Source organism: Lemur catta, chromosome 13 (genome assembly GCF_020740605.2).
Source record: "Lemur catta isolate mLemCat1 chromosome 13, mLemCat1.pri, whole genome shotgun sequence".
Taxonomy (NCBI): domain Eukaryota; kingdom Metazoa; phylum Chordata; class Mammalia; order Primates; family Lemuridae; genus Lemur; species Lemur catta.
The window spans coordinates 58,777,585-58,802,562 of record NC_059140.1 but is presented as its reverse complement, the minus strand read 5'-3'; the positions used below and the strand labels follow the sequence as shown (position 1 = coordinate 58,802,562).

General features: G+C 35.9%; 1 protein-coding gene and 1 non-coding gene across 5 annotated transcripts in view; one reads left to right on the top strand and one right to left on the bottom strand.

The window, feature by feature from the left end:
• Positions 1-24,978, bottom strand: part of NAA16 (N-alpha-acetyltransferase 16, NatA auxiliary subunit) — a 58,025-nt gene that overhangs the window by 6,607 nt on the left and 26,440 nt on the right. For all 4 annotated transcript variants that reach the window (XM_045566796.1, XM_045566797.1, XM_045566798.1 and 1 more), the window contains 6 exons: positions 15,704-15,776; positions 13,335-13,504; positions 12,836-12,988; positions 9,777-9,905; positions 3,573-3,786; positions 2,110-2,303 (listed from right to left, as the gene is read on the bottom strand). In XM_045566796.1, coding sequence (XP_045422752.1) covers positions 2,110-2,303; positions 3,573-3,786; positions 9,777-9,905; positions 12,836-12,988; positions 13,335-13,504; positions 15,704-15,776 — 933 coding nt within the window. The remainder of the gene's footprint in view (positions 1-2,109; positions 2,304-3,572; positions 3,787-9,776; positions 9,906-12,835; positions 12,989-13,334; positions 13,505-15,703; positions 15,777-24,978) is intronic.
• On the top strand, positions 16,365-16,470 carry LOC123649540. Its single transcript, XR_006739048.1, has one exon. It is a non-coding gene; the product is annotated as a U6 spliceosomal RNA (small nuclear RNA).

The window sequence follows — 24,978 nt, the reverse complement described above, 5'->3', positions numbered from 1 at the left end:
AAATGATCCTTCTGCCTCAGCCTCCTGAGTAGCTGGAACTACAGGCGCTTGCCACCACATCCGGCTAATTTTTTTGTTTCTATTTTTAGTTGCCAAGGTAATTTTTTTCCATTTTTAGTAGGGACAGGGTCTCGCTCTTGCGCAGGCTGGTCTTGAACTCCTGACCTCAAGCGATACCTACTGCCTCGGCCTCCCAGAGTGCTAGGATTACGGGCATGAGCCATCGTGCCCGGCCTTAAAAACCAAAACTCTTTCTCAAATTATCACACAATCCTTTGCTGGCATTAAATTCTCTAGCTTTAGAGAATTTCCATCACCTTCCTTTTGCTTTATCTTTCAATGGCTTCATTTTCTCTCAAATCATACTAACTTGTCTAAGCACGCCTTTCTTATAGCAATCCTGCACCCATATAAAAGCTTCACTTTTAACATGAGATAAAAAGGCATTCCATAAAACGTGTCAAATTTTGCACTGGCTGCTGTAGCTACAGCAACAGTTTCACAAATTTCCTTTTTTCCCCAGTGGTCCTTACGCTGGATTCATTTATCTTGAAATGGCAGGCAATAGCAGCTGCAAACTTCAATCTAAGGTACATATCAAGCAATTCAACATCTTCTTATAATGCCATGGCTTTTCTCTGCTTCTTAGGTGCACTACCAGCATCACTAGTGGCACTTCATATGGGTCCCACGGTATTATTCAAGGTTTACAATATTGTATTAAACACGATGAAAACTATGTGAGAACCTCAAGAGATCATTATAATGAGATATGCAATTTATTGGAGAAATGAACTGCTCTCTCAGAGATGATTAGCACCATACAGTGTTTCAAGGAGGTACCTGCAACATTTGAGCTATAATTTCATAGTCATTACAACAGCACAGCATGTACTACAGTTAACTTTATGCAGTTATGATTTAATATTGCATCTTTAAGTTTGTTTACATTTCTCTTGACTGTGAATGGTGCCCTGTACTGTCTGAAGTGTTTGAGAATGTAAGTTTTAACAAATTTTAATTTTTCATAATAGCTTTATGTATATTTTATGGTAGTAAATGGTGAAATAAACTAGTATCTACATATACTTTATGTATTCATGACATACCTTTTTCTTTTTTTCAGAATTTCTGTGCTATGTGGTTCATCTGTAACTTTTTCAAATTGTTACAAATCTCCATAAAAAATTTGCAACGTAATTATTAAAAATAATCCACATATAAGTGGACCTGCACCATTCAAACCTGCGTAGTTAGAGTCAACTGTACTAGATTTACGGTGAAGGAACCAGAAAGCTAAATATTTCCCTAAATCTGGTCCCAAAATAACTATTAACACCTTGAGAAAATCCTGGAGATGAGGTGCTCTCTCTTTGTAGCTAAAGCATACCTAGTAAAACATATAAGGTAAAATGATTCCATATTTAATAGGCAATTATATTGCTGGTGCAACAGCTAAAAATTTAGTGGCTTAAAACAACAAGAACTCTATCATCTTACAATTCTGCAGGGTAAACGTCCAACACAGGTCTGTCTCACTGGGCTTAAAAATCAAAGTGTCAGCAGGACTACATTCCCTTTCGGAGGCTCTAGGGGAGAATCTGTTCAATGCCTTTTTCAGCTTCCGAAGACTGCCCACATTCCTTAGCTTGTGATCCCCTCCTTCCATCTTCAAAGCCAGTAACAGCAGGTTGAATCCTCACATCACATCACTCTGACCTCTTCCGGCATCCCCCTCCACTTTTAAGACCCCTTCTGATTGTGCCCCCATGGACAATCCAAGCTAATCTCCCTATCTTGAGGTTGGCTAATCACAACCTTAAATTCCATCTACTATCTTAATTCGCCTTTGTCATATAGGGTCACATGGTCACAGGTTCTGGGGATTAGAACACAGACACCGTTGGAAGGCCATTACTCTATCACAACTACAATTGTATGTATAATTTTCATATTGTCATTCAAAGATAATTGATAGCTATCATAATGAGCTTGAAATACTGCAAATAGCTTCTGATTTATAGATTTAAATAAATCATGTTAATGGCCAGAACAAAACCAAATAAGCATAAATTTTACCAAATAGCAAAGACAATAAATTCATCTCACTCTTTCTAATTTTTCAGGTATAAGTTCTTCCTTAAGACCACTGGCTTCTTCCTCTTCATCATCTCTTTTCTTCTTTTGATTCTTTTGTTGACGTTCCCTTTCCGAATGCTTTCTCTCTTCTTCTAATTTAGCTTTTTTCTGAGCTCTTCTCTGCTTGCTAAGCATTTTCTTCAATTCTTTGGCTGACAGGTTTTCTACAAATATCCAAATGAACAAAATTCTACGTCAATGTTTGCATTTTCCCTCATGTTCTTCTACAATACATACCATTAGTACAGTCATCTCTCGGTATCAGTGGGAGATTGGTGCCAGGACCCCCCAAGGATACCAAAATCTGTGGATGCTCAAGCCTGTGATATAAAATGGCATAGCATTTGCATGTAACCTGTGCACATCTTCCACCCTCCCACAGTATGCTTCAAATTATCTCTAGATCAGCTTTAGATCTTTCACCTTCCTTTTGCTTTGTCATATAATGACATCCTTTTTTGGTGAATCATATTAAAGTCTATACGTATGCCTAATACAATGTAAATGCTATACAAATAGTTGTTATACTGTATTGTTTAGGAAAAAATGACACAAAAAAAGTGTATTTGTTCAGTACAGATGCAATCACTTTAAAAAATATTTTTGATCTGTGGTTGCTTGAATCCACAGATGTAGAACCCATTGATACAGAGGGCCAACTGTATACCTCTTTTTTTTTGGCTTGGAGAGGGGAGGCAACTACATACAAGTTTTTAGAAAGTGTATTCCCAGTGACTAGCACAAAACCTGGCACACAAAAGGCAACCAGTAAATGCTGCATTAACCAAAACTAACCTAGCCCAGTTCTGTCTCTTATATAATATATGACTTCAGGCAAATCATTTCAGCCTTCTCAGTGTTAAGTCTCTAACTACGTAAAGTCGGGCTGATATCACCAACTAGTCTCCTCTTGGAATATTCCAAGAATAAGTGAGATAATGCACATAAACACCTATGATAAACACTATATAAAATTAGAAATAGAAGTTTAGAAATTTGCTTCCATGCTATTTCAAAAATATTCCTAAATGTTAACATTCTAGTGAATAAAGAGCTGTGCAGATATTCTCACCGTTCCCTAAGTGGCTCAAAGCTGTTTTTAATTACAATTTAAAAATAGAAGAAAAAACGAAACCAGCCCATAGACATTTCTTATTTTTCTTGAACTGGTCTTTCTGAAGATAACAGTAAGAAAAATTGCACATCATTCCATTAGGGTAATTTAGAAGCATCCAGCTACAGATCATCACCCCCCTTTTGTTAAGTCCTCTCCTCACCTTGGACACTTTTATTTTTTGGCATTATCAGTTATCTAATGTTTGTCTTGATATCCACCTGACAATACACTTTTCCATGTACTGTTTACACCAATGACATTCTGAAATTTAGTGTTCTTCTGAAATCTTTTTAAGAAAGTTTTTTTTTTCAGTTACCTGAATTTATTTCTTGTTGTTTGCTTTCATTGGTTAAGGGATTATCAAACAATTTCAAATATATTTCAATCGCTGATCTAGCAGCCTTGAAATAAAAGACATGTCTTCTGAGTATGTCTTCTAATCTCAAAAGGTCAACATAGGCACGAAGGGTCATCTTTCTCATGCAGTATGTATGGAAGTCAAATTGATCATCGGTTATCTCAAAAAAATGCTTCAAAACAAAACCACAAAATTATCTCTTACATATATGTCAATAATGTCAACCTTTTGAAAGAAAATTGTAAAAAGTCCCAAAAACAATTTAATCAATTACAATTTCACACAGTTGCCCTCTCCCATGTCCTATAAAGGACATCAAATTCTTTGCATTCAAGTTCTAGAGTTTCTTTCCTACAAATCATCTCCATTCCCTATAAATGTTTTGTGATGTCACTCAAATTCAATGTGATAAGTCAAAAGATTGGGTTTTTAAAAAAAATATTGATATTTTAGTTTAATAAATTGTCTCTCCTCCACAGTCCCTAAAAACTAGCATGGCAGAGTTTAACAGAGCTCCAAATAAAGACTAAAACACTAAATGTTTTTAAATCAGATTGCTCTACTCAACTGTGATCTCTTCAAGGGCAAGGCTTGTCATCTTTATCACTACTGCCTGGCACAGAGCCTAGCAAACTACGTAGACTTTCAGTAAGCACAGTATTTGCCAACTCAAGAGATAAGCTAGAGCCTTAATTATTTAATCTAAGTTAGGAATAAAGAAATCTACACAGCCAATTTCTTAAGGTTGTTAAAGGATCAAATAAGTCCATTCGCAACTGTAAACTGCTATACAAATGCAGGCCATTATGGCTTTCTCTTACTCAATAAGCTCTTAACCTACCTGCCTTCCATTTTAGCAGAAGTTCTTAATCTGGAGACTATGTATAAATAAGTATAACAACTTCTTCCTATGGAGAGAGCTCAAAACTTTCATCCAATTTTCAAAGGGTCCATGGCCATTAATACCTTCCATTAAAAGAAGAACACTAACCCCCTACCCCACAATAAAACAATTTTTTACTTATATTGTCTCCCTACAAGCACTTCTACCTCTGACTTCTTTCTTTTCTCCTACTTCAGCTTCTCCGAAATTATACGGAAAAATGAATGATTCAGTACACCAATATAGGTCAAGCTCTTCTACTACTTCATGTTCACTCTGTCTTTGGGGTCTAATTAAGCACTGTGTGGAGGACACATTAGTAATTTTCCATAATCATTTGATGATTATCTTGGTAATTAGAAACACACTATACACAGAATTATATTAAGTACCTGACACTTTAAGAGAAGAATTCTAAGAATAAAAGTACATAGTAAAAGAGGGCAAGAAATAGAAAAAAAAAAATGAACATTTCATATTAGTTTGTATTTATGACTAAAAAGCCATGCTTTAATGACGTTATTTAATACATTTGAAAACTGTATTCTTCCCACCAATAACACAAGTCAACTCAAAAACAATAACATGAATTTGGTTTTATTTTTTAAAAATCAATGGGTTACATATTTCATAAAGTTGTTAGTGGTTTGCCTTAATGTAAATCAAGTTATATCTAGCACCATAAGAATATCTTAAAATTCAATACAACTGACTAAGGAAAAATAGCAGTGCTAAAACTCATGCAACACATGAGATGAAAACATCTAAAAGATTATGGGATATTGTTTAGGTTGAGAAATGTGTAAAAAGAAAGATGACAAGCTTCAAGAGATATTCCTAGCAGCATCAATAGACACAGATTTTAAGTCAAGTCTCAGAGGGAGCCACATGGAACCCCAAATATTTAAGGCGCCTCTTTATCAGTACTAGCCCATAGGCTGCCTCTCTCCAGTTAATGTCTTCCATAAATAGGGTGACCAGCTCATCCCACTCTGCCAGAGCCTTTCCCTGTTTTCCCATTGAAAGCACTGTGTCTTGGGAGCCTGTTTAGCCTCAAGCTAACCTGGGTGGTTAATCACTCTATAATTAGCTAACAGTTACAGACAGAATATGGCTAGATTAAATTAGGAAAAGCAGGATACTGCATCTATGGCTTATTAATACTTTTGCTTTTGGAAAGAAATAGTATATTGCAGAATTCTACATAGGAACAACTAAATAAACCTGGGTTGATTTTTTTTTAACGTTTTATTTTAGAATAATTATAATACAGAAGAAGTTGCAAAGGAGGTACATACAGGTCCTGTATACCCCTCCCTCAGTTTTCCCCAAAGGTTACAGCCTACATAACTATAGTACAACATCAAAACCAAGAAACTGACTTTGGTACAATGTCTGTTTATAGTTCTCTGTGATTTTATAATGTGTAGATTAATGTAACCACCACCATTATCCAGATACAGAACTACTCCATCATCACAAAGCTCTCCCTTGTACTATCCTGGGTTGATATTTTAGTCTCTAAATTTGTAAAACATAAAGATATACTAGATAAAACAAACAGATAAAGTTAGTTTCCCTGCACTTTTTAGCCAAACGTGAAGGGCATGATAAAATCACTTATCAGCTCACTGCAGAAAACTAGGTATTCAAATCTTAACATATACAACTGATGCCCTTAACTCTTTCCCCCTCATCAAGAATTAAAAAAAGCCATTCATAGCTTTAGAGCTTGGTGGTGGTTGTGTTTTTTAGGAATTCCCTATTAGGTACTCTCTTCTGGCACAGATTCTGCCCATTAGCTCTTAGAGGTCCCAAATGTAACTAACAAGAGCTTATAATAAGTGAAAAGCAATAAAAACCTCTGAACTTAAAAAATAATAACAAGATCAACTATCAGATCAAGCAACTCAATTTCTTTTACAGAGAATATGTCATTATAAAGCATGTGTCAATTTGATAAAGATTAGGATACAACAAAAGATAAAGTTATGAACTTCCTATGGTTTAGATCAGAAATCCCATCTCTTATCAGAGTTATAAATATGTATTTATTGCCCTGTTTCAAATTAGGTTGGCCACTAAAAGAATGAGAGCCCAATCACTCGAAGTCTAATAGAGGAAAAAAAAGAAAGAAAACTGAATTCTTGAAAGATAAAATAGTTTAAAATATTATAATGTTATTTTGAACACAGTTTACATCCAATTTTTTTTTTTTTGGAGACAGAGTCTCTCTCTGTTGCCCTGCCTAGAGTACAGTAGCATCATCATAGCTCACTGCAACCTTAAACCCCTGGGTTCAAGTGATCCTCCTGCCTCAGCCTCCCAGGTAGCTGGGACTATAGGCACGTGCCACCACACCTGGCTAATTTTTATATTTTTTTGTAGAGACAGGGTCTCACTTTTGCTCGGGCTGGTCTCAAACTCCTGAGCTCAAGTGATCCTTCCGCCCCAGCCTCCCAGAGTGCTAGGATTATTATAGGCATGAGTACATCCAATATTTCGAAGAAAGTAGTTTTGTTTGTTTTAATAAAATTCAAGTTTTAAACATCAAGTTGTGTTGAACTGCATAACCTTTACATATAATCCTAAAATTCTATGAAAGGGGCAAGATGAAGACAGAAAAGGTGCTACACTGGGCCACTCTAGAATGCTAACTTTTTAAATTCAATTACTAAGAGCTCACTGCAATAAATACCTTAGCTGCAACTGCCTTTAACAAAAGACTTCTTGAAGGCAGAAGAAAGATCTGGCCATCATTTGAACTTATTTTTCAATTCATTAACCTTCTGTTTAGAAGGTAAACTGCTAAGTTTTATTTCTGAGAGGTGTTCATTTCCTTATTAAAACACTTAAAACCCATGTATAAGGCAACTCATGCAGATACCAATTATAATAAATCTTTGAAGTTTGTAATTACTCCTATATCCTTCCAATGATATCATTAAGAGTTTTCTTTTAGATTATATTAGAAATTAATTTAATAAACAATCATTAGGTCAACCTATTTAGTCACCCTATGTGTACTAAACACTCACCTTTCTACATATAACCACATATGTAGAACACATTAACTATAAAAAAGTTAAGTTTTATTTGCTTTTAGTATGGATATATTAATTATAAAAAGACTAGGTTACAAGTAGCATAAGAATATGCTCTTTTCTTATTTATCTGTTTCTAGTTCTTTCTATTTTCAAATGCCAACAACAAATCCTAAATACGATTATAATTTCTATCAATAATTATGTAACATGACCAGAGGGTGATGAATTCTGTCACGTTTTAATTCCTGTATTTTTTTCTTCAAAAAATGCTTTCCACAATTAAATCATTTCTTGAACTAAAAAGTAGCTGATCTGACATTACAGAATTTTATTCCATGCAACTCAGCCCATATCACTAAAATTTAAGGGAACGCATCATCTAAATGAAACTTAGTAATGGAAGATCTACCTATCATATTCTAAAAATTCTCAAAAATATTAAAAAGAATAAAGCCATATAGTCATTAACGTTAGGAGGAATGGGATTTAAGTTCGAGAATTTCACACCTATAATGATCCTTAGGATATTCAAATTTCACAAACACCGACAATTTGTTAAATTTCTGGTTATGGTCTTGTTGGAATTACTATTCCATAAGTGCCTAGCAGCTTCTTCATTCAGGAAAACAACTCACCTCCCACACTGAGAATGCCCTGGTTGATAAAAATGTATCTTTCCTTAATAACAAGCAGAATGTTTTTAAAGTGAGGGTCTTCTAGGGCAGTGGTCCCCAACCTTTTTGGCACCAGGGACCAGCTTCATGGAAGACAATTTTTCCACAGACAGGGGGTGGGGAGGATGGTTTTGGGATGACTCAAGCACATTGCAAACCTCTCTGCTAATGATAATCTGTATTTGCAGCCACTCCCCAGCATTAGCATCACCGCCTCAGCTCCACCTTAGATCATCAGGCATTAGATTCTCATAAGCAGCACGTGACCTAGATCTCTCGCATGCGCAGTTTGGAGCATAGGGTTCGTGCTCCTGTGGGAATCCAATGCTCCTGCTGATCTGACAGGAGGCAAAGCTTATGCGAGGGATGGACAGTGGCTGTAAATACAAATGAAGCTTTGCTAACTGGCCTGCCGCTCACCTCCTGCTGTGCGGCCCAGTTCCTAACAGGCTACAGATGGTTGGGGACCACAGTTGAAGGAAGTGTTAAAACAAGCTAGTGATCTGCAATTTTATCACAGAAATAAGAACCTGATTTAAGCCAGAATGCTTGGATATTTCACATATTATCCAAGGACTTTATATAATATTCAAGAAGATGAGAAGGATTTTTCTCAGAAATAAAGCCATCAAGCCCAAGCTTAAAAAGGCAGGAAAAACAAAAACCCAAAACAAATAAAAAATTAGGTTATTTCTAAAAATCCTCAGGTATAACCCTAGTTCTAGTTCCCATCAAAAGCCACCCCGTAAGATTTAGCCTTCCTGGTGAGTAACCTCAGAAGTTTCACATGGGAAAAAGGCCAAAGTGACTGCCACGGTGCAGACATCAGGCTCACCTGACTACGATGCCTGTGGTTCTACATGCGTCGGCATGGGAACAGTGGTGCCGATTGCCCCCACAACTGAGGGCTGCTGAGGACTGCCTCAGGGGTGCATTTGCGGCTCTTTTCCTCCTGTGGTCCATGTGGAAGGAGAGTGCTTCAGAGATGACAAAGAACAGGAAAACAAAAATTCACACAAAGGAAAAGAAAAGTCCCCTCACTAAGGCACATCGCACACATCATCCTAAAAGCAAGCAATAAAATAAGCCTCCAAACTGGCCATGGATTGCTGTACAGAGTACTGAACGTGAGAACAAACATCCTGGGAAGACAAACTGGAGAGAGGCTGACTGGGGACCAGATCCTGACGCTTTAAAGGGGAGAGAGGTTGCCATCAGCTGTGTGTCCTCTTAGGCTAGCGATGAAAAGCAAACAATGGCCTAATTGGGGAACAGAAATTTTGAATTTATGTTAATAATAGCAATAATGTTTACTAAATTAATGTTTTTTTCCTTCAAATAAAAATATATAGACATGTCAAAAGCATAACCATTTGAGGATCAAAAAAACAATCATTTTTTTACAACTTCTGAATGTGTGGAAGATTAAAGATTAAGAATTTTTTCACAATGAAGCTCCCAGAGTAGTTAGAAGAGGCAGATGATCCTGTGTAGAAAACTACCTGCCTTTTTCATCACCTTAGAGAAGAAAACTGAAGTAAAAATTCTAACTACTTACCCTTTCTACTTCATGGCACTTTTTCAAGGCATCCCCATATCTCCCCAGACGCTGGTAAGCTGAAATGCACTCTGTCTGAAACCACATACACTGCATTTCATTCAGATTTTCCATGGCAGATGTTCCTTCCTGAAATGGAAGCATTCATAACCATAGCGAACAAACAATAAAACAGATCCTAAAAATCTCATTTTCTCTTTTACAACTATGACTGCTAGTATTTTTATGACAGTAAGTAGCAATTAGCAAATATGCCAATGTGCTTCCATAAGGCGCCTACTAGTTTTAAATTACAGTAGTCCCTCTTTATTCACAGTTTCAATTTCCATGGAAATCAGTTTCAGTTACCCACAGTATGAAAACACTGACAGGAAATTGCAGAAATAAGCAATTCATAAGTCTTAAAGTGTGTGCCATTCTTAGTGTGATAAAATCCTGCACCAACCTACTCTGTCCCACCTGGGACGTGAGTAGTCCCTTTGTCTAGCATATCTGCAATATCTATGCTACCTACCTGCCTGTTAGTCACTTAGGAGCCATCTTGGGTTCTCAGATCCAAAAAACACAGTATGTACGTACACAGTATCTTATTTATCTAGCTCTTTTGGGGTATTCAATACTCAACACAGAAAAGACTCCAAATTACTAAAGCTTAGTTTAAACACCAAAGCTTTTATTTCAACTATTTAAGACAGTAATCCTATGAAGCACTCCTTATCTTCGGCCTTTCAAGCAAATTCTACTCAGCCTTTCCTTCCTTGTAATTTCAGTCTCCAGTTCTTTTTATCCACATTTTGTGTCATCAGTTAAATTTTCAGAATTCATTAAAGTCTAAAAACTGGTTATCTGTGGGTGAACAGAATTATGAATGTATTTTATTTCTTCATTATGGCCGTATATACTTTCCATTTTGTTGATGACCACATATTTTTATAAGAAGAAATCTACGTGACTTTTCATTTCAAAAGCTGACCAACTAGAACCATCCAACATGCATTAGGAACTCTATACAAAAATTCTAAACTGTGAAGAATCTGTAAGAAGGAAACATGAGCACTTCATTCATTTATTGGCAAGCAGGCATAAACTGAATATTCAGGATCATTTGCAATTTTCTTCCCGTCTCACTATGTCGTCCACCACACGTTACAGATTTGCCTGGCAATGAACCACCAGTATGAACAAACTGAACAAGCTCTCCATACAGCATTTTGTCAAAAGCAGATGATCAGAGGCAGTTACAGTGAGCAAGCTCAGCCAGACTGTGGTGACTATTCTTCACACACAACCACCTCCTCTCACCTGCTTTCTCACTTTCTTGCACCTTTGAAGACACATCCTAGTTGTTTCTGGGTTTTGTTTTTGTAAAAGCCACTGGACTTAATAAGAAGTTGTGAATAGGTTGAGTATCTCTTATCTGAAATGCTTGGGACCAGAAGTGTTTCAGATTTTGTGATATTTGCATTATACTTACCAGTTGAGCATACCAAATCCAAAAATCCGAAATCTGAAATGTTCCAACGAGCATTTCCTTTAAGCATCATGTCAGTGCTCAAAAAGTTTCAAATCTTGGAGCACTTCAGAATTCGGATTTTCAGATTTGGTATGCTCAATACATATACTCATTATTAATTGTACTTTACTTCTAACCTCTACTTCGACCTTCCAGATGGTACTTTTCTCTAAAAACATAATTAGTTTTATGTCTATTCTTTGTACTCTCTACTAATCTTCAAACTTGTGATACAGTGGTCAGGGCACTGAAGAGTGTGAACACTACTACTATTTACCAAGTGGTAGCTGGGACTGCAGGATCACACCACTGTGCCTGGCTCAACTTTTCTCTTATACTTTATGTTTCTGGTGTCTTAAGAAATGCTTCTTACCTCAAGCATAAAGAATGTTGCTTTATCCTAAGGATAAACTCCTATATTGTCTTCTAAAAGTGTGAAAGGTTTACTTATTATAGTTAGGTCTTTAATCCACCTGGAACTAATTTGTGTGCAGTAATAAACAGGGATGCCATTTTATTTTCTTCAACACAATAATTAATTGTCCCAGCAGTATTTTTTCATCTCTGATTTTTAACATACCTCTGGTTATATAACAAGTTTCCGAACCTGTGTGAATCTGTTTCTGAGCTTCCTACTCTGTTCCATTAGTCCACTTACTTAAACATAAACATGTATTATATTCATAATATAACAGAAAGTCTATGTGGAAAAGGATATGAAAGGACGGTGAAGAAGGGAAAGGAAAGGAATGGATGCTTAGCCCAACAATGTCAGAAAACTTAAATTCTAAAATGTCACAGAGACCAGGAGTCCACATACAATGAACTCTATGAGCAGTTCTAAAGTAAAACACTGTAAGAGACAATTAAAAAGCAAGCCAGGTGCGGTGGCTCACACCTATAACCCCAATACTTTGGGACGTCAAGGCGGGAATATTGCTTGAGGACAGGAATTCAAGACCTGGGCAACATAGCCAGAAACCCTGTCTCTACAAAAAATTAAAAAAAAAAAAAAAAAAAAAAAAACAACAAAAAAACCCTAGCCCAGCAAAGGTGGCACAGGCCTGCAGTCCCAGCTACTTAGAAAGCAGAAGTGCAAGGGTCACCTGAACCCACGAGTTCAAGGCTACAGTCAGCTATGACCATGCCATACAGCACTCCACCCTGGGTGACAGAGCAAGACCGTCTGAAAAAAACAAAATAAAACAGAACAAAACAAGCAGTCAAAATTACTAGGGAGACAAAGAATTTGTCTTGCAATTGAATTTGGAATGCAAATTGAATTTTTCATATAAGCACTAAAGTATGACACAGTACTTGTATTAGTACCAAGGCATTTATTGCTGCTATTGCTTTAACCATCTCCTGCCAGAAACACATGCATACACACACAACTACAGTAAGAAACCATGCTTAGGATATGAGCTAAACAGGATTTTAAAAAGCAAAGAATTCTTACGAATTTCAGTGGCAAACTTCATAAATCATCCCAGAACTTAAGTTTACTAATTCAGACAACTACATGCTCATGTATACTATCCCCTACCCTTGTGAACTTGGAGCACATTTCCTCTGCTTCTTTTATCATATTTGCTCGAAGCATATATTTTGCACATTTTGAATTGATGAATCTATCAGCTGTGTCCAAAGACTGTGCTTCATCCATCCACTTTGCAGCTTCTTTGAGATTACCTATATGCTATTAAGACATAAAAGCATTAAAGAAATCACAGTTTAGATTAAGAGAATATGGGTACAATAAAAATGGAAAAAACTTATAAAGACAAAATAGAAATCTGGCACCATTTCTGTCAAATGTATCTAGTAATCTAAATTACAATTCACATTTAGTAATACTAAGAGCTAAATCCAATGACTAATACTGATTACACAACTATATAATATAAAACTGCTTAGAATTATTAAGAATTTTAGAAAAACATTATCAGGGTGCCCTAGAAGACATTTCTACATAGAAAAAATTCCAAGGGTTCTTAAAGTACCTGAATTCTTCAAGTAGTCACAAAACATGATTCAGATTTTACCTTGTAAATTTTTGCTTTCATATAGAATAATTCTATTAGAGTTGGAGTACTAGCAATTGCAGCATTAATATAATCCAAAGCCAAAGAATATTGTCCAAGTTTATCAAAGTGCTGTGCCAGGAAATACTGAACCCAGAGTAGTGTTGTTGGGGGTTCCTTCTCCCCATTCTCTGCAATTAAACAAATATTAAATTATTATGGGAAGAATGTAAAATAGAGCAATTTACATACCTTCTCACCCCTAATTCATAATGATATTAATAATTTTTATAATCATGAACAGTAAAAACTCAGGAAAAATGACCAATTTCAACTGAAAGAGCTATGACTTCATGCTATAAAGTTTGAAAAGTGGCAGCCAAGCAGAGAAACCAAGATCATAGTTTGACCGGTTTCTAAACCCAACCTCATTCCAAAGAAACAGTGCTGGGGAAAGGACATAAATCAATCAAATTCTGTGAATTTTCAGGCTGAAAGCAAAAGACAACAAGCCAAGGAAAATAAGTTGGAGAAGAGATTCTCTATAAAACTCCAAGACTTCAGCAGAGTCAAGAACTGCCAAACTGCCAGGGCTTAGTCTTTTCTAGGCCTATAATGCTAAATCAGGCAAACCCAAAGTTGAATATGACCCACAGGAAGAAGATATACCCATGACAAAATGGAAATAACCCTGCCATCTGACAAAAACCTAAAAAGAGAAAACACAGCCCAAGTTCTGTAACAAAAGCAGTCACATACAATCAGCCAAGTTCTATCCTGTTCCCCATCCTGCCGTACCCTCAAGCTACAGAAGAGTAGAAAAAGAAATACAAAGCTCTCAAAATGGATTTCAGAAAGGAAGATATACAGGCATAAGAGGAGGAAGAAAGTGTGAATTTACCCATGCTACAGAAGAACAAAAAGGTTTCCTAGTGTAGCTGACCAAATGAAACAATAATAATGCAAACAAAATATAGGAGGTGAAGTGTCAAGCATCTATCCTGCTCCTCTTATATAAACTGTATTTCAGGGGAACCAGATATTTTATGAAGGAAAGTTATTTATAAGAAGAATTCTAGCTAATCAATGCAGACAAAAAATGATCATTAGAATGAAATAAGGAATGAACACAATGATCCTCAATGGCTGCTAAAATCATTAGGTGAGACGCCAATGAGGAGTTTTTTAATGGGCACACCAGGGTGACAATCTCAACATCAAAAAAGAGAGACAACCAGAATGCCTCCTGCCTCCAGATGTGATGATACAACAGGAAGCACAAAGCACCACCACCAAGTATTCAAATGGAACTGAAATCAAATCAAGCCTATAAATCTAACTATAAGTTTACAAGAAATATGAATTACAGTAAAATATATTACATGATACCACAAGAAAGCAATCAGCCAAATCTAGAATATGGGACATCCTATAAGACAAATGACCTTTCAAAACATGTTTAAGAAAAAAAAAAAAAAAAAGGAAGGGGAGGTTACTGCTCTAGATTAAAAGAATATAAGAGACATAACAATCAAACGTAAAGTGTGGACCTTAACTAGATCTAGATTCAAATAAACCAACCTACGAAGACTTTTTTTGGATACTTGGGGAAATCTGAATGTGGACTGGGTATTAATAGATATTATAGCATGAGGTTAATTTTGTGTGACATAGCACTGCAGCGACATCCTCTGTTTAATCATTTTAAACAGAGGTGAATACTAAGGTATGGAACAATATGCCTAGAATTTTGCTTTATAAATAATCAAAGAGTGGGGTGCAGTGTCACACCTCTGTAATTCCAGCTACTCCGGACGCTGAGGTGGGAAGATAGCTTGAGCCCAGGAGTTCAAGACCGGCCTGGCCAAAACAGCAAGATCTCAATTTCAATTAAAAAAATACTCAAATAATGACATGTAAAGGACACATGAGGAACCCAGACTAAAGTTACCATCTGAATGACCGAAAACATTCTAGAGTGTTTATAAAATTAAGTTGCCTTGATTTACATATCCTCCTACAAATAGAGAAACAAACGACCAAATTGTATTATACAGGATTAAAAGTATTAAAAGAGCAGAAAAATCAGAGAATTTAGGGATTCTGGAAAAATAGGTTCTAATATAAAGTAACTGCATGGTCTTGGGCAAGCCACTCAACCTCTCAAGTCCATTTCCTCATATTAAAACAGGGCTAACTCCCACCCCACAGGTTTATGGAAAATTTAAATTAAATAAGATTGAAAGTGCTCTCATTTCATTCACTAATGCAAAAACTATTTAATAAGTAGTTATTATGTAGCACACATAATAAACATAAAAGAGCATTACTGTAAGTGATTACAAATGAAATGAGTAATCAAATTCTAATTCAATCTAATTTAAACTTACCATAAGGGCTAAAAAAGTCACATGTTTTAAGAGAGGCTTCATAATTAGTAACAAGTTCTTGGATTATAGAAACCTGTTAAAGAAACATATTTTTAAAATTTAAAAATATTTTATTGGAAGTATTATTGATTTATTATGGTTTAAATTAGATTTGGAAAACAATATACAGCTTATTTCAGAACTACAAACTACTAGGGTATCTGTGTTTTCCTCATTCTCAATATGAATATTTCCTTGTGGGGGGATGGGGAAAGATGCTGTATACTGCTGTCTTTATTAAAGGTGCAACAGAACTTCATTAATTTGAAGCTTTGAAGGACAAATTGTCACTAGTTACTACAAAACCTTTTTTTGCCAATAAACATATCTGTGTAATTTATTATTAACAGTTAATTTATTTGCCTTTTGCTTTCTATTGTTATACTGTGAAGTTGTAAACCATTAAATAAATATTCAGATTTTCTAAAATATAAAGCATGACAAAAAAGTCAAGTGACATGACCCAAGGTTTGAAAATTATAAGTGAAGTTATAAATGACTCTGTTTTGGTTATTATTGTTAGCAACCCTGGGAAAAGGACAGAAAGTTGGAATCTGTACTCAATACAATTACAGGGTTTCCTACGCAACTTGCTTATCTTCCTACTACAAAATAAGATCTGGTGCTTGCTTCAGAAGCACATATACCAAAATTGGAACAATACATAGAAGATCAGCATAGCCCCAGTACAAGGATGATATGCAAATTCATGAAGGCTTCATATTTAAAAAATAAAATAAAAATAAGGTCTGACACATTGCTTACTACTTTGTGAAAACTGGGACTTCAGACATTTTTCCTTTAGCAAAACAACTGTATTTCTTTTCTATCCCAAGGCCTCTTTACACACCAACCAAAATTCACTAGGGCTCCCCTGCCACTGAAGAGCAGACCACGTGTCACAAAGTCTTAAACACGTTTTGGTACGTACGGCAAGGAAAGAAACCTCTTCATGCATTCCATTTAATACAAGATCGTACAATTTCATTAGCTTTATTTGGAAGCCACATTAATCCCCATCCCAGAAACTCACAGGTTAGTGTCCACAAAACTGACCATCCTACTGACACCAGTCAAAAAAACACAATAAAACAAAAACCAAATTAAAACACTTCTCAGGACTACATGATATCTTTCTCACGATTTTGCATTATACGGCATAACTCTCTAGTAGAGCTTAGACAGACGGGCAATGAGAAAAATAGATGGGAAACTGACACGAAGGACAATCAATGTGTAACTAATACAGAAAAAACAGGAAGTGAAAAAAATGTGCACACACTATGATTTCACTAAAACAAGTGTGTACAGAGACTACATACTCAATGAAAATACAACAGAAGAGATTTAGGGTGGCAGAAAATGGGTATGTTCTTTGTTGTTTTTTTTTTTTTAAATAATGATTATTTAATTTAAAAACAGCGGTTCTGAAAGGGCGATCCTCAGACCATTAACATCATCAACATTAGCATTAGCATCACATGGTAACTTGTAAGAGATGCAGTCTATACCACACCCCATACTGACAGAATCAGAACTCTGGTTTCTGTACAATCTATTTTTAATAAGCACTTTAGTTACTTCTGACGCACAAGTTAAGAGTTTGAGAAACACTGATAAAACTGCTGCAAAAAGATTTTTACTATAAAGCAAAATTAATGGTAGCAGGTATTTTTAACCTAACATGACTGCCCATCAATCTCACTTAGAATATGTGTACCTTAAAAAACTTTTTGTAAGCCTAGCCAACATAGCAAAACCCAGTCTCTACAAAAAACAATAAATAAAAACTAGCTGGGCTTGGGTGGTGCACATCTGTAGTCTTCGAGAGGATGAGTGAGGTGAGAGGATCACTTGAGCCCGGAGTTTGAGGTTACAGTGAACTATGATGATGCCCCTGCACTCCAACCTGGACAACAGAGCAAGAATCCGTCTCAAAAAAACAGAGACACCACAGGCTTAGAAATTCAGTAGTCTAGCTCTTCGTTTTATGAAGGCAAATACTTTTTTAATGAACATACAATGCCATCTACTGGCAGTTGCAAAAACTGCAACTAGAGCAGGTTTTTAAAAAATGATATACCTTCATGCATCTCCAGGGCGAAACATTTTCAAAGAAGTCAATTTTAATAATAAAAAGTACAGCAAAACATTTACTGAAGCTACACACAATCCGTCATAAAAGAGTATAAACTCTACTGAATAAACAGATCTCCTGTTTCAGAACTTCAAAACAAGATCTGATCACGAAAAAAACAAAACAAAACAAGATAATGGAAATTTCACATGAAATCTCCTAAATAAAAAACCTGCAAAGAGCACTGGACTTCATAGTTCATTAGCATACTTCTTTGAATCTCAAAAACTTCTGTGACAGTCAGTTTTAAATCAGCAATTACGTGAACAATATTCCAAATTTGTCTATAAAAGGTAATCTAAGTATTACTAAGGAATGACCCATTTTACTCAAGTCCACTTACCATCTATGTCAACTAGGTAGTGTGTGATATGAAAAATTAACATGTAATAGCTATTGTTTTTAAAAATAATATTTTGTCTCTGTCATTTTAAAATCATGCCTGTAATCTCAGCACTTTGGGAAGCCGAGGTAGGAGGATTGTTTGAGCCTAGGAGTTCAAAGTTGTAATGAGCTATGAGGGCACCACTGTACTCCAGCCTGGGCAACAGAGCAAGATGCTGTCTCTTAAAAAGCAAGGACAGGGGGGATATTACTACTAGGAATACGATGCACAGTTATATGCTAATACTGTATAACTTGGATGAAATGGATAAACTTCTAGAAACATGAATTTCTTCAAGTGAGTAAAGAATAAACAGAGTATCTGAACAGACCAATAACAAAGAATTTGAGGCTGGGCGCGGTGGCTCACGCCTGTAATCCTAGCCTTCTGGGAGGCCGAGGCGGGTGGATCGCTCGAGGTCAGGAGTTCGAGACCAGCCTGAGCGAGACCTCGTCTCTACTAAAAATAGAAATAAATTATCTGGACAACTAAAAAAATACATATATATAGAAAAAATTAGCCGGGCATGGTGGCGCATGCCTGTAGTCCCAGCTACTCGGGAGGCTGAGGCAGGAGGATCGCTTAAGCCCAGGAGGTTGAGGTTGCTGTGAGCTAGGCTGATGCCACGGCACTCACTCTAGCCTGGGCAACAAAGTGAGAAAAAAAAAAAAGAAAAGAATTTGAATAGGTAATCAAAAAACTACCCACAGAGAAAATTCCAGGCCCATATGACCTCACTGATAAATTCTATCAAACACTTAAAAAAGTAGTATCAATTCTTCACAAGCTCTTCAAAAAAAAAAAAAAAAGAAAAAAAGAGGAGGGAACATCCTGATACCAAAATCAGATAAAGACATCACAAGAAAACTACAGACCAATATCTGAGAAATATAAATACAAAAATCCTCAACAAAACACTAGCAAAATGAACCCAGCAATATATAAAAAGAATTGTCCATCACACCAAGTAGGTTTTATCCCAGCAATGCAAAATTGGCATAACATCTGAAAATCAGTTAATGTAAAAATACATCATCATCAACAGAATAACAAACAAAAACCAGAGGATTGTTTCCATGGACACAGAAAATGCACTTGACAAAATCCAACAACACCCTTTCATGATAAAAATGTACAACTAACTAGGAACGGAAGGGAACTTCCTTAACATTATAAAGCACATACATGGAAAACCAACAGCTAGCACAACATTTAATGGTGAAGAACTAGATGCTTTCCCCCTGAGAGCAGGAAGAAGATAAAGATGTCCACTCTCACCACTTCTGCTCAATATTGTACTAGAGATTCTACCCAGAGCAATTAGTCAATAAAAAGGATACAGACTAAAAAGGAAGTAAAACTTTCTATTTGCAGATAACATGATCTTACAGACAATCCTGAGGAATCCATTAAAACATCTGAAACAAGTTCAGCAAGGTTTCAGAATAAAAGATCAATATACAAAAATCAACTGCATTTCTACATACTAGCAATAAACACTCTGAAAATGAAATTATGAAAACAATTTCATCTAGAATAGTATCAAAAAGAACGGAACACTTAGGACTAAATTTAACAAAAGATGTGTAAGACTTGTACAATGAAAACTATAAAACACTGTTGAATGAAACGAAGACCTAAATACATGGAAAGACATCCCGTGTTCATAGACTAAAAGGCTTAATATCGTTGAGGATACTTCCTAATTGATCTACAGGTTCAACAAAATCCCTATCAACATCCCAGATGGCTTCTTTGTAGAAACACAGAAGCTGATCCTAAAATTCAAATGGAAATAAAAGGAACCATGAGTGACCAAAAACAATCTTGAAAAGAAGAAAAGAGGAGGACTCACACTTTCTAATTTCAAAATTTACCCCACAGCTACAGTAATCAAGACAGTATAGTACTGGAATAGGTGTATTGTAAATATTTTTAAATTTTTTGTATACTGATGTTTCAGTTCTTAAAAACCCTCTATGGCTATTGAGAAACAGTCCCTCCAAGGCCTAGCCAATTCTTAAAGATAGCAAAAGGCCCAGCCAGGAGCATGTCTTTGACATGCTAACTATTCAATCCAGAGCCATATTTCCCCTATCTGGCCCATACACCAGAGATGGCAATATTCATTCCTCGGCATTAATTATCCCAGGACTAGGTACCAGGCAAAAAGAGCCCAAAGCCCACCAAAATTGTTCAAACTAACCAATCCGAAACAGTTCATCCTGCCCTGCCCTGAAGTTTCCTAGAAACCTCAGTAAAAGCAGTAACCTAAACCTTCCCCTCGTTCCTATCCACCCTATTTTGTTCTCCAAGGAGCCCTGCTTGGCATGGCATGCCTCCTGTCTGGGACCTGTGAGCAGGACAAACTCTTTTTTCGTGAGCCTATCCCAGTGTCTCCTATTGTGGCTGCACCTGAATGACCATCTCATACAAGAATACAAAACTGTAAGAACAGACAGAATACAGATCAGCGGAACAGACTTCCAAGTCCAGAGATGAACCTTCACATTTATAGTTAATTTATTTTTGACAAGGCTGCCAAGACATTCAACAGGGAAAGAATGGTGTCTTCAACAAATGTTGCTGGGACACTGGATAGTCACATCTGAAAGAATAAAGTTGGCCTCCTACCTCACAACATATACAAAAATGAACTCAAAATAGACTGTATGCCTTATGTAAGAAATAAAAGTATAAAACTCTTAGAAGTAAATAAATCTTCATGACCTTGGATTTGGACATGCTTTCTTAGATAAGACAAGAAAAAGCACAAGCAACAAAAACAGCAAAAAGGATAAGCTGGACTTCATCAAAATTAAAAACTTTTGTACATCAAATGACACTATCAAGAATGGGAAAAGATAGCCCTAAGAAGGGTAGAAAATATTTTCAAATCATATATCTGATAAGGGATTTATATCTAGAATATATTTAAAATTTCTTACAACTCAATGGTAAAGAGAAATAATCCAATTTTAAAATGGGCAAAGGATCTGAATGACATTTCTCCAAAAATGATATACAAATGGCCAATAACACATGAAAAGATATGACATCATCAGTCATCAGGGAAATGCAAAGTCAAACCACAAGGCCTTACCACGTCATACCCCCATCGGGGCTACAACCAAGTATCAGACAACAAGCACTGACATTGATGAGGAACCGTCATGTGCTGCTTGTGGGAATGTAAAAAGGTGCAAGAACTTTGGAAAAGAGTGGCAGTTCTTTAAAAATTTAAACAGAGTTACCATTTGTTACCTAGTAATTCCACTTCCAGGTATATACCCAAGAGAAATGAAAACATGTCCACACAAAAACTTGTACACATATGTTTACAGCAGCATTATTCATGATAATCAAAAGGTAGAAGCAACCAATGTGGTATATCCCTGCAATAAAATATTATTTGGCCATAAAAAGTAATGAAGTACTCATTTATGCTACAATATGGGTGAAAATATCAAGTAAAAGAAGCTAGACCAAAAAGGCCACATATTAGATAATTCCATTTATATGAAATGACCAGAATGGGAAATCCATACACAGAAAGTAGGCTAATCATTTCCTAGAGCTGATGGGAGGGTTGGGGGACTCAAAGCTAAAAGATACGGAGTTTCTTTGGGGGATGATGAAAATTTTCTAATATTACATAGTGGTGATGGTTGCACAACTCTGTGAATATACTAAAAATCATTGAATTGTACACTTTAAATAAGTAAATTTTACGATATGTGAATTATATCTCAATAAAGCTGTGGCCAGAACAAATAAATTAAAATACTCAGGGGTAAGCTACTGGCATCTTGTTGGCAGGGGCCAGGGATGCTGCTATACATCCTGCACAGGACAGCCCCCCAAAACAAAGAATTATCCAGCCCAACATGTCAACGGTAAAATTCTTTGTTGCGGGAGGCTGCCCTGGGCCTTACAGGGTGTTTAACAGCATCCCTGGCCTCTGTACACTAGAAGTCAGTAGCATACCCCACAGTGGTGACAAAGAAAAAACCTCCCTAGACATTGGAAAATGTTCCCTGGGGGACAAAGTTCACTCCCCAATGACCCCATTGAGAAGTGCTGCTCCAGAGGAAGAGGAATTTCCAAGCTGGTTCTAAAACAATAGAGGAACTTCCACAACAGAAATAAAAATCAACAAATCTGGTTCCACCACATTTTTAACCTCTCCATGTTAAAAACAAAAAGCCTCCATAGAAAAGCAAACACAGGACAAAAATATTTCACCCACACTGCTAGTAGCAATACAATCTGCTGTTTACAACCTGTGAAAATCAATTTATCAGTGTTTACCAAGAACCACAATAATGTTCATACCCTTTACTCATCATGTTACCGAGAATTTATGAGAAGGAAATAGTCTTAAGCAAAGCTATGTGTACAGAGATATTTATGATATTTTTCAACAGTAAAAACTTGGAAAACCAAATTCAACAATGGAGGAATGGTTCTAAAAGACCATGCAGTCATTAAAAAGGAAGATAATGAAGACTATATAAAAACACATTAAATGCTTATGAAATTGCTAGGGGGGAAAAGAACAAAACTTTTTGGTCAAAATGACTAAAGCTACAAATACACACCACAAATAAATTCACAGGGAAAAAAACTTGAAAGGAAACACATGAAAATGCTCTTAAATTATGTATTCATGTGGCTATTTATGATTGAGTTTTGTTTGGATTTCCGTTCCCCCCCCCCTTTTTTTTTTAGATCTTTCCTCCATTTTCCAAATTTTCTATATTGTGTTTATCACACTTTTACGATGAAAAACTACTTTTAAAATTTTGTGCTAAGTTCCCCAGCACTTTTACTCTTCGAGAAAGTAGAAGCTGATGGAACAGAGTACAACTGTATACAAATGCCAACAGAAAACAGAAAAGTAATAAGATAAAATTCCTATATCACCAATCTGAAAAACTAATAGATGTTAGCTGCACACCATACAAATCAGGTGGTCAAACATCTGGTTCACTGTCCCATTGGGCAGTTTATAAGCATTACAGAAATAATTTGTTGGCATTACGATTTAGAACATCAGCAGACTATATGGTACGTATAAAACTTACCTCTCATTAAACCACTACACGTGTTGTAAATACAATATAGTTGTTCAACTGTTCCTAGTTTTTTTTTTTAATTGCTGTTTTGACAATTCAGGAACAGAGTACTTTACTATATGAAGCCTACCAACAAAACAGAAGTATCCTGAGACTCAATCAAAAACGATTACTAGGTAAGGTTCTTTGTTCACACTTACAAGAAATGGATTCTAGTTTATAAAACAATAAACAATAAAACAAGACTTTATCCATAATAAAAGTGTAGTCTGATAACATGTGAGAGATTACAATACAAAATGACCTAACAGATGAAAACACCTGTATACTTCAAGTGTAAAACAGTTATTTTTTAAAAGAGCTGCCCCTTTAAAACAAAAATTACTCTTAAGAGGAAAACAACACATAATATCAGAGCATTTAAAGGTGACTGTCACCTATAAAGATCGAATTAGTATTTTCAATGAAGTGACATACACACAAAATAAAGTGAGAAATATTCTTACCATTATCTTCAATAAAAATGGTATTTCAGTATAGCATGAAAGCTGTTGAAATTCTTATGCTATATGCAGCAACCTAAATTGTTGTTTCAGTTTTAATAATGAAGACTTAAACCATATTAATTCCTAAGTTTATAATTTGCATGAAAGAAAAAAATTGCTAAAGAAGGTAAAAGAGAAAATACTGACAGAAAAAAACTATGCCAAGATAAAGACCTAAAACAAAGTTACAGTTGAAAGTTCAGAAAGTAAATAAAAACTAATTTCTAAAAAGTTCTTCTGTTGCCATGATATACCATGGATGCCATTTAAATACATTATTTGAGTAAGTACTTTACATTGAGGTTTTCACATTTCTGAAACAAGTAACTATTACATACAGACTAAAAATAAGACTTGGGCGGGGGGAGAGGGGGCAAGGAGAGGAGAGAGGGGGAGAGACGGGGGGAGTGGGGAAAGAGAGAGAAAGAGGGAGAGAGGGAGGGAAGGAGGGGGATGGGGGAGAGAGAAAGAGAGAGAGAGAAGGAGAATGTGTGTGTGTTTTGAGATGGTGTCTTGTTATATTGCCCAGGCTAGTCTCAAACTCCTGGCCTCAAGTGATCTTTCTACCTCAACTTCCCAAAGTGCTGAGATTACAGGCATGAGCCACCATGCTCAGCCTGTCTTTCTAATTTAAGACCAAGATTTAAGTGCCCATTTTCTAATTTTGAAAAGCAGAAAGTTCCTACCTACTGAATCTAAGGAACACTAGGGAAAAAAAAGCAGAAACTATATTAAAAAATAAAGTTGAAAACTATAATTATTAAAATGTAGCCTATTAGTTAAAACTAATCATTTGTACTGTTGACCAAATGGCATTTTACTGTAGCACTAACTGATTATCCAAGCTATTAACTTTAAAAGCATGTAGAACAAGTTCAGAAATCCATAATTATATACTAGAAAATAATAATCATGGAGTAAATATAGACCTCTGGTAAAAATATGTCAAATTTAAAGTCCTACTAGAAAGTACACCCACTAAAAATAAACAACTTTTACACATTAGTACTTTTATAAACCATTTACTCAGTAAATTACACAGATTGACATTCCCTTTGATATTACTCATACTACAGGCATATAGTTTCAGT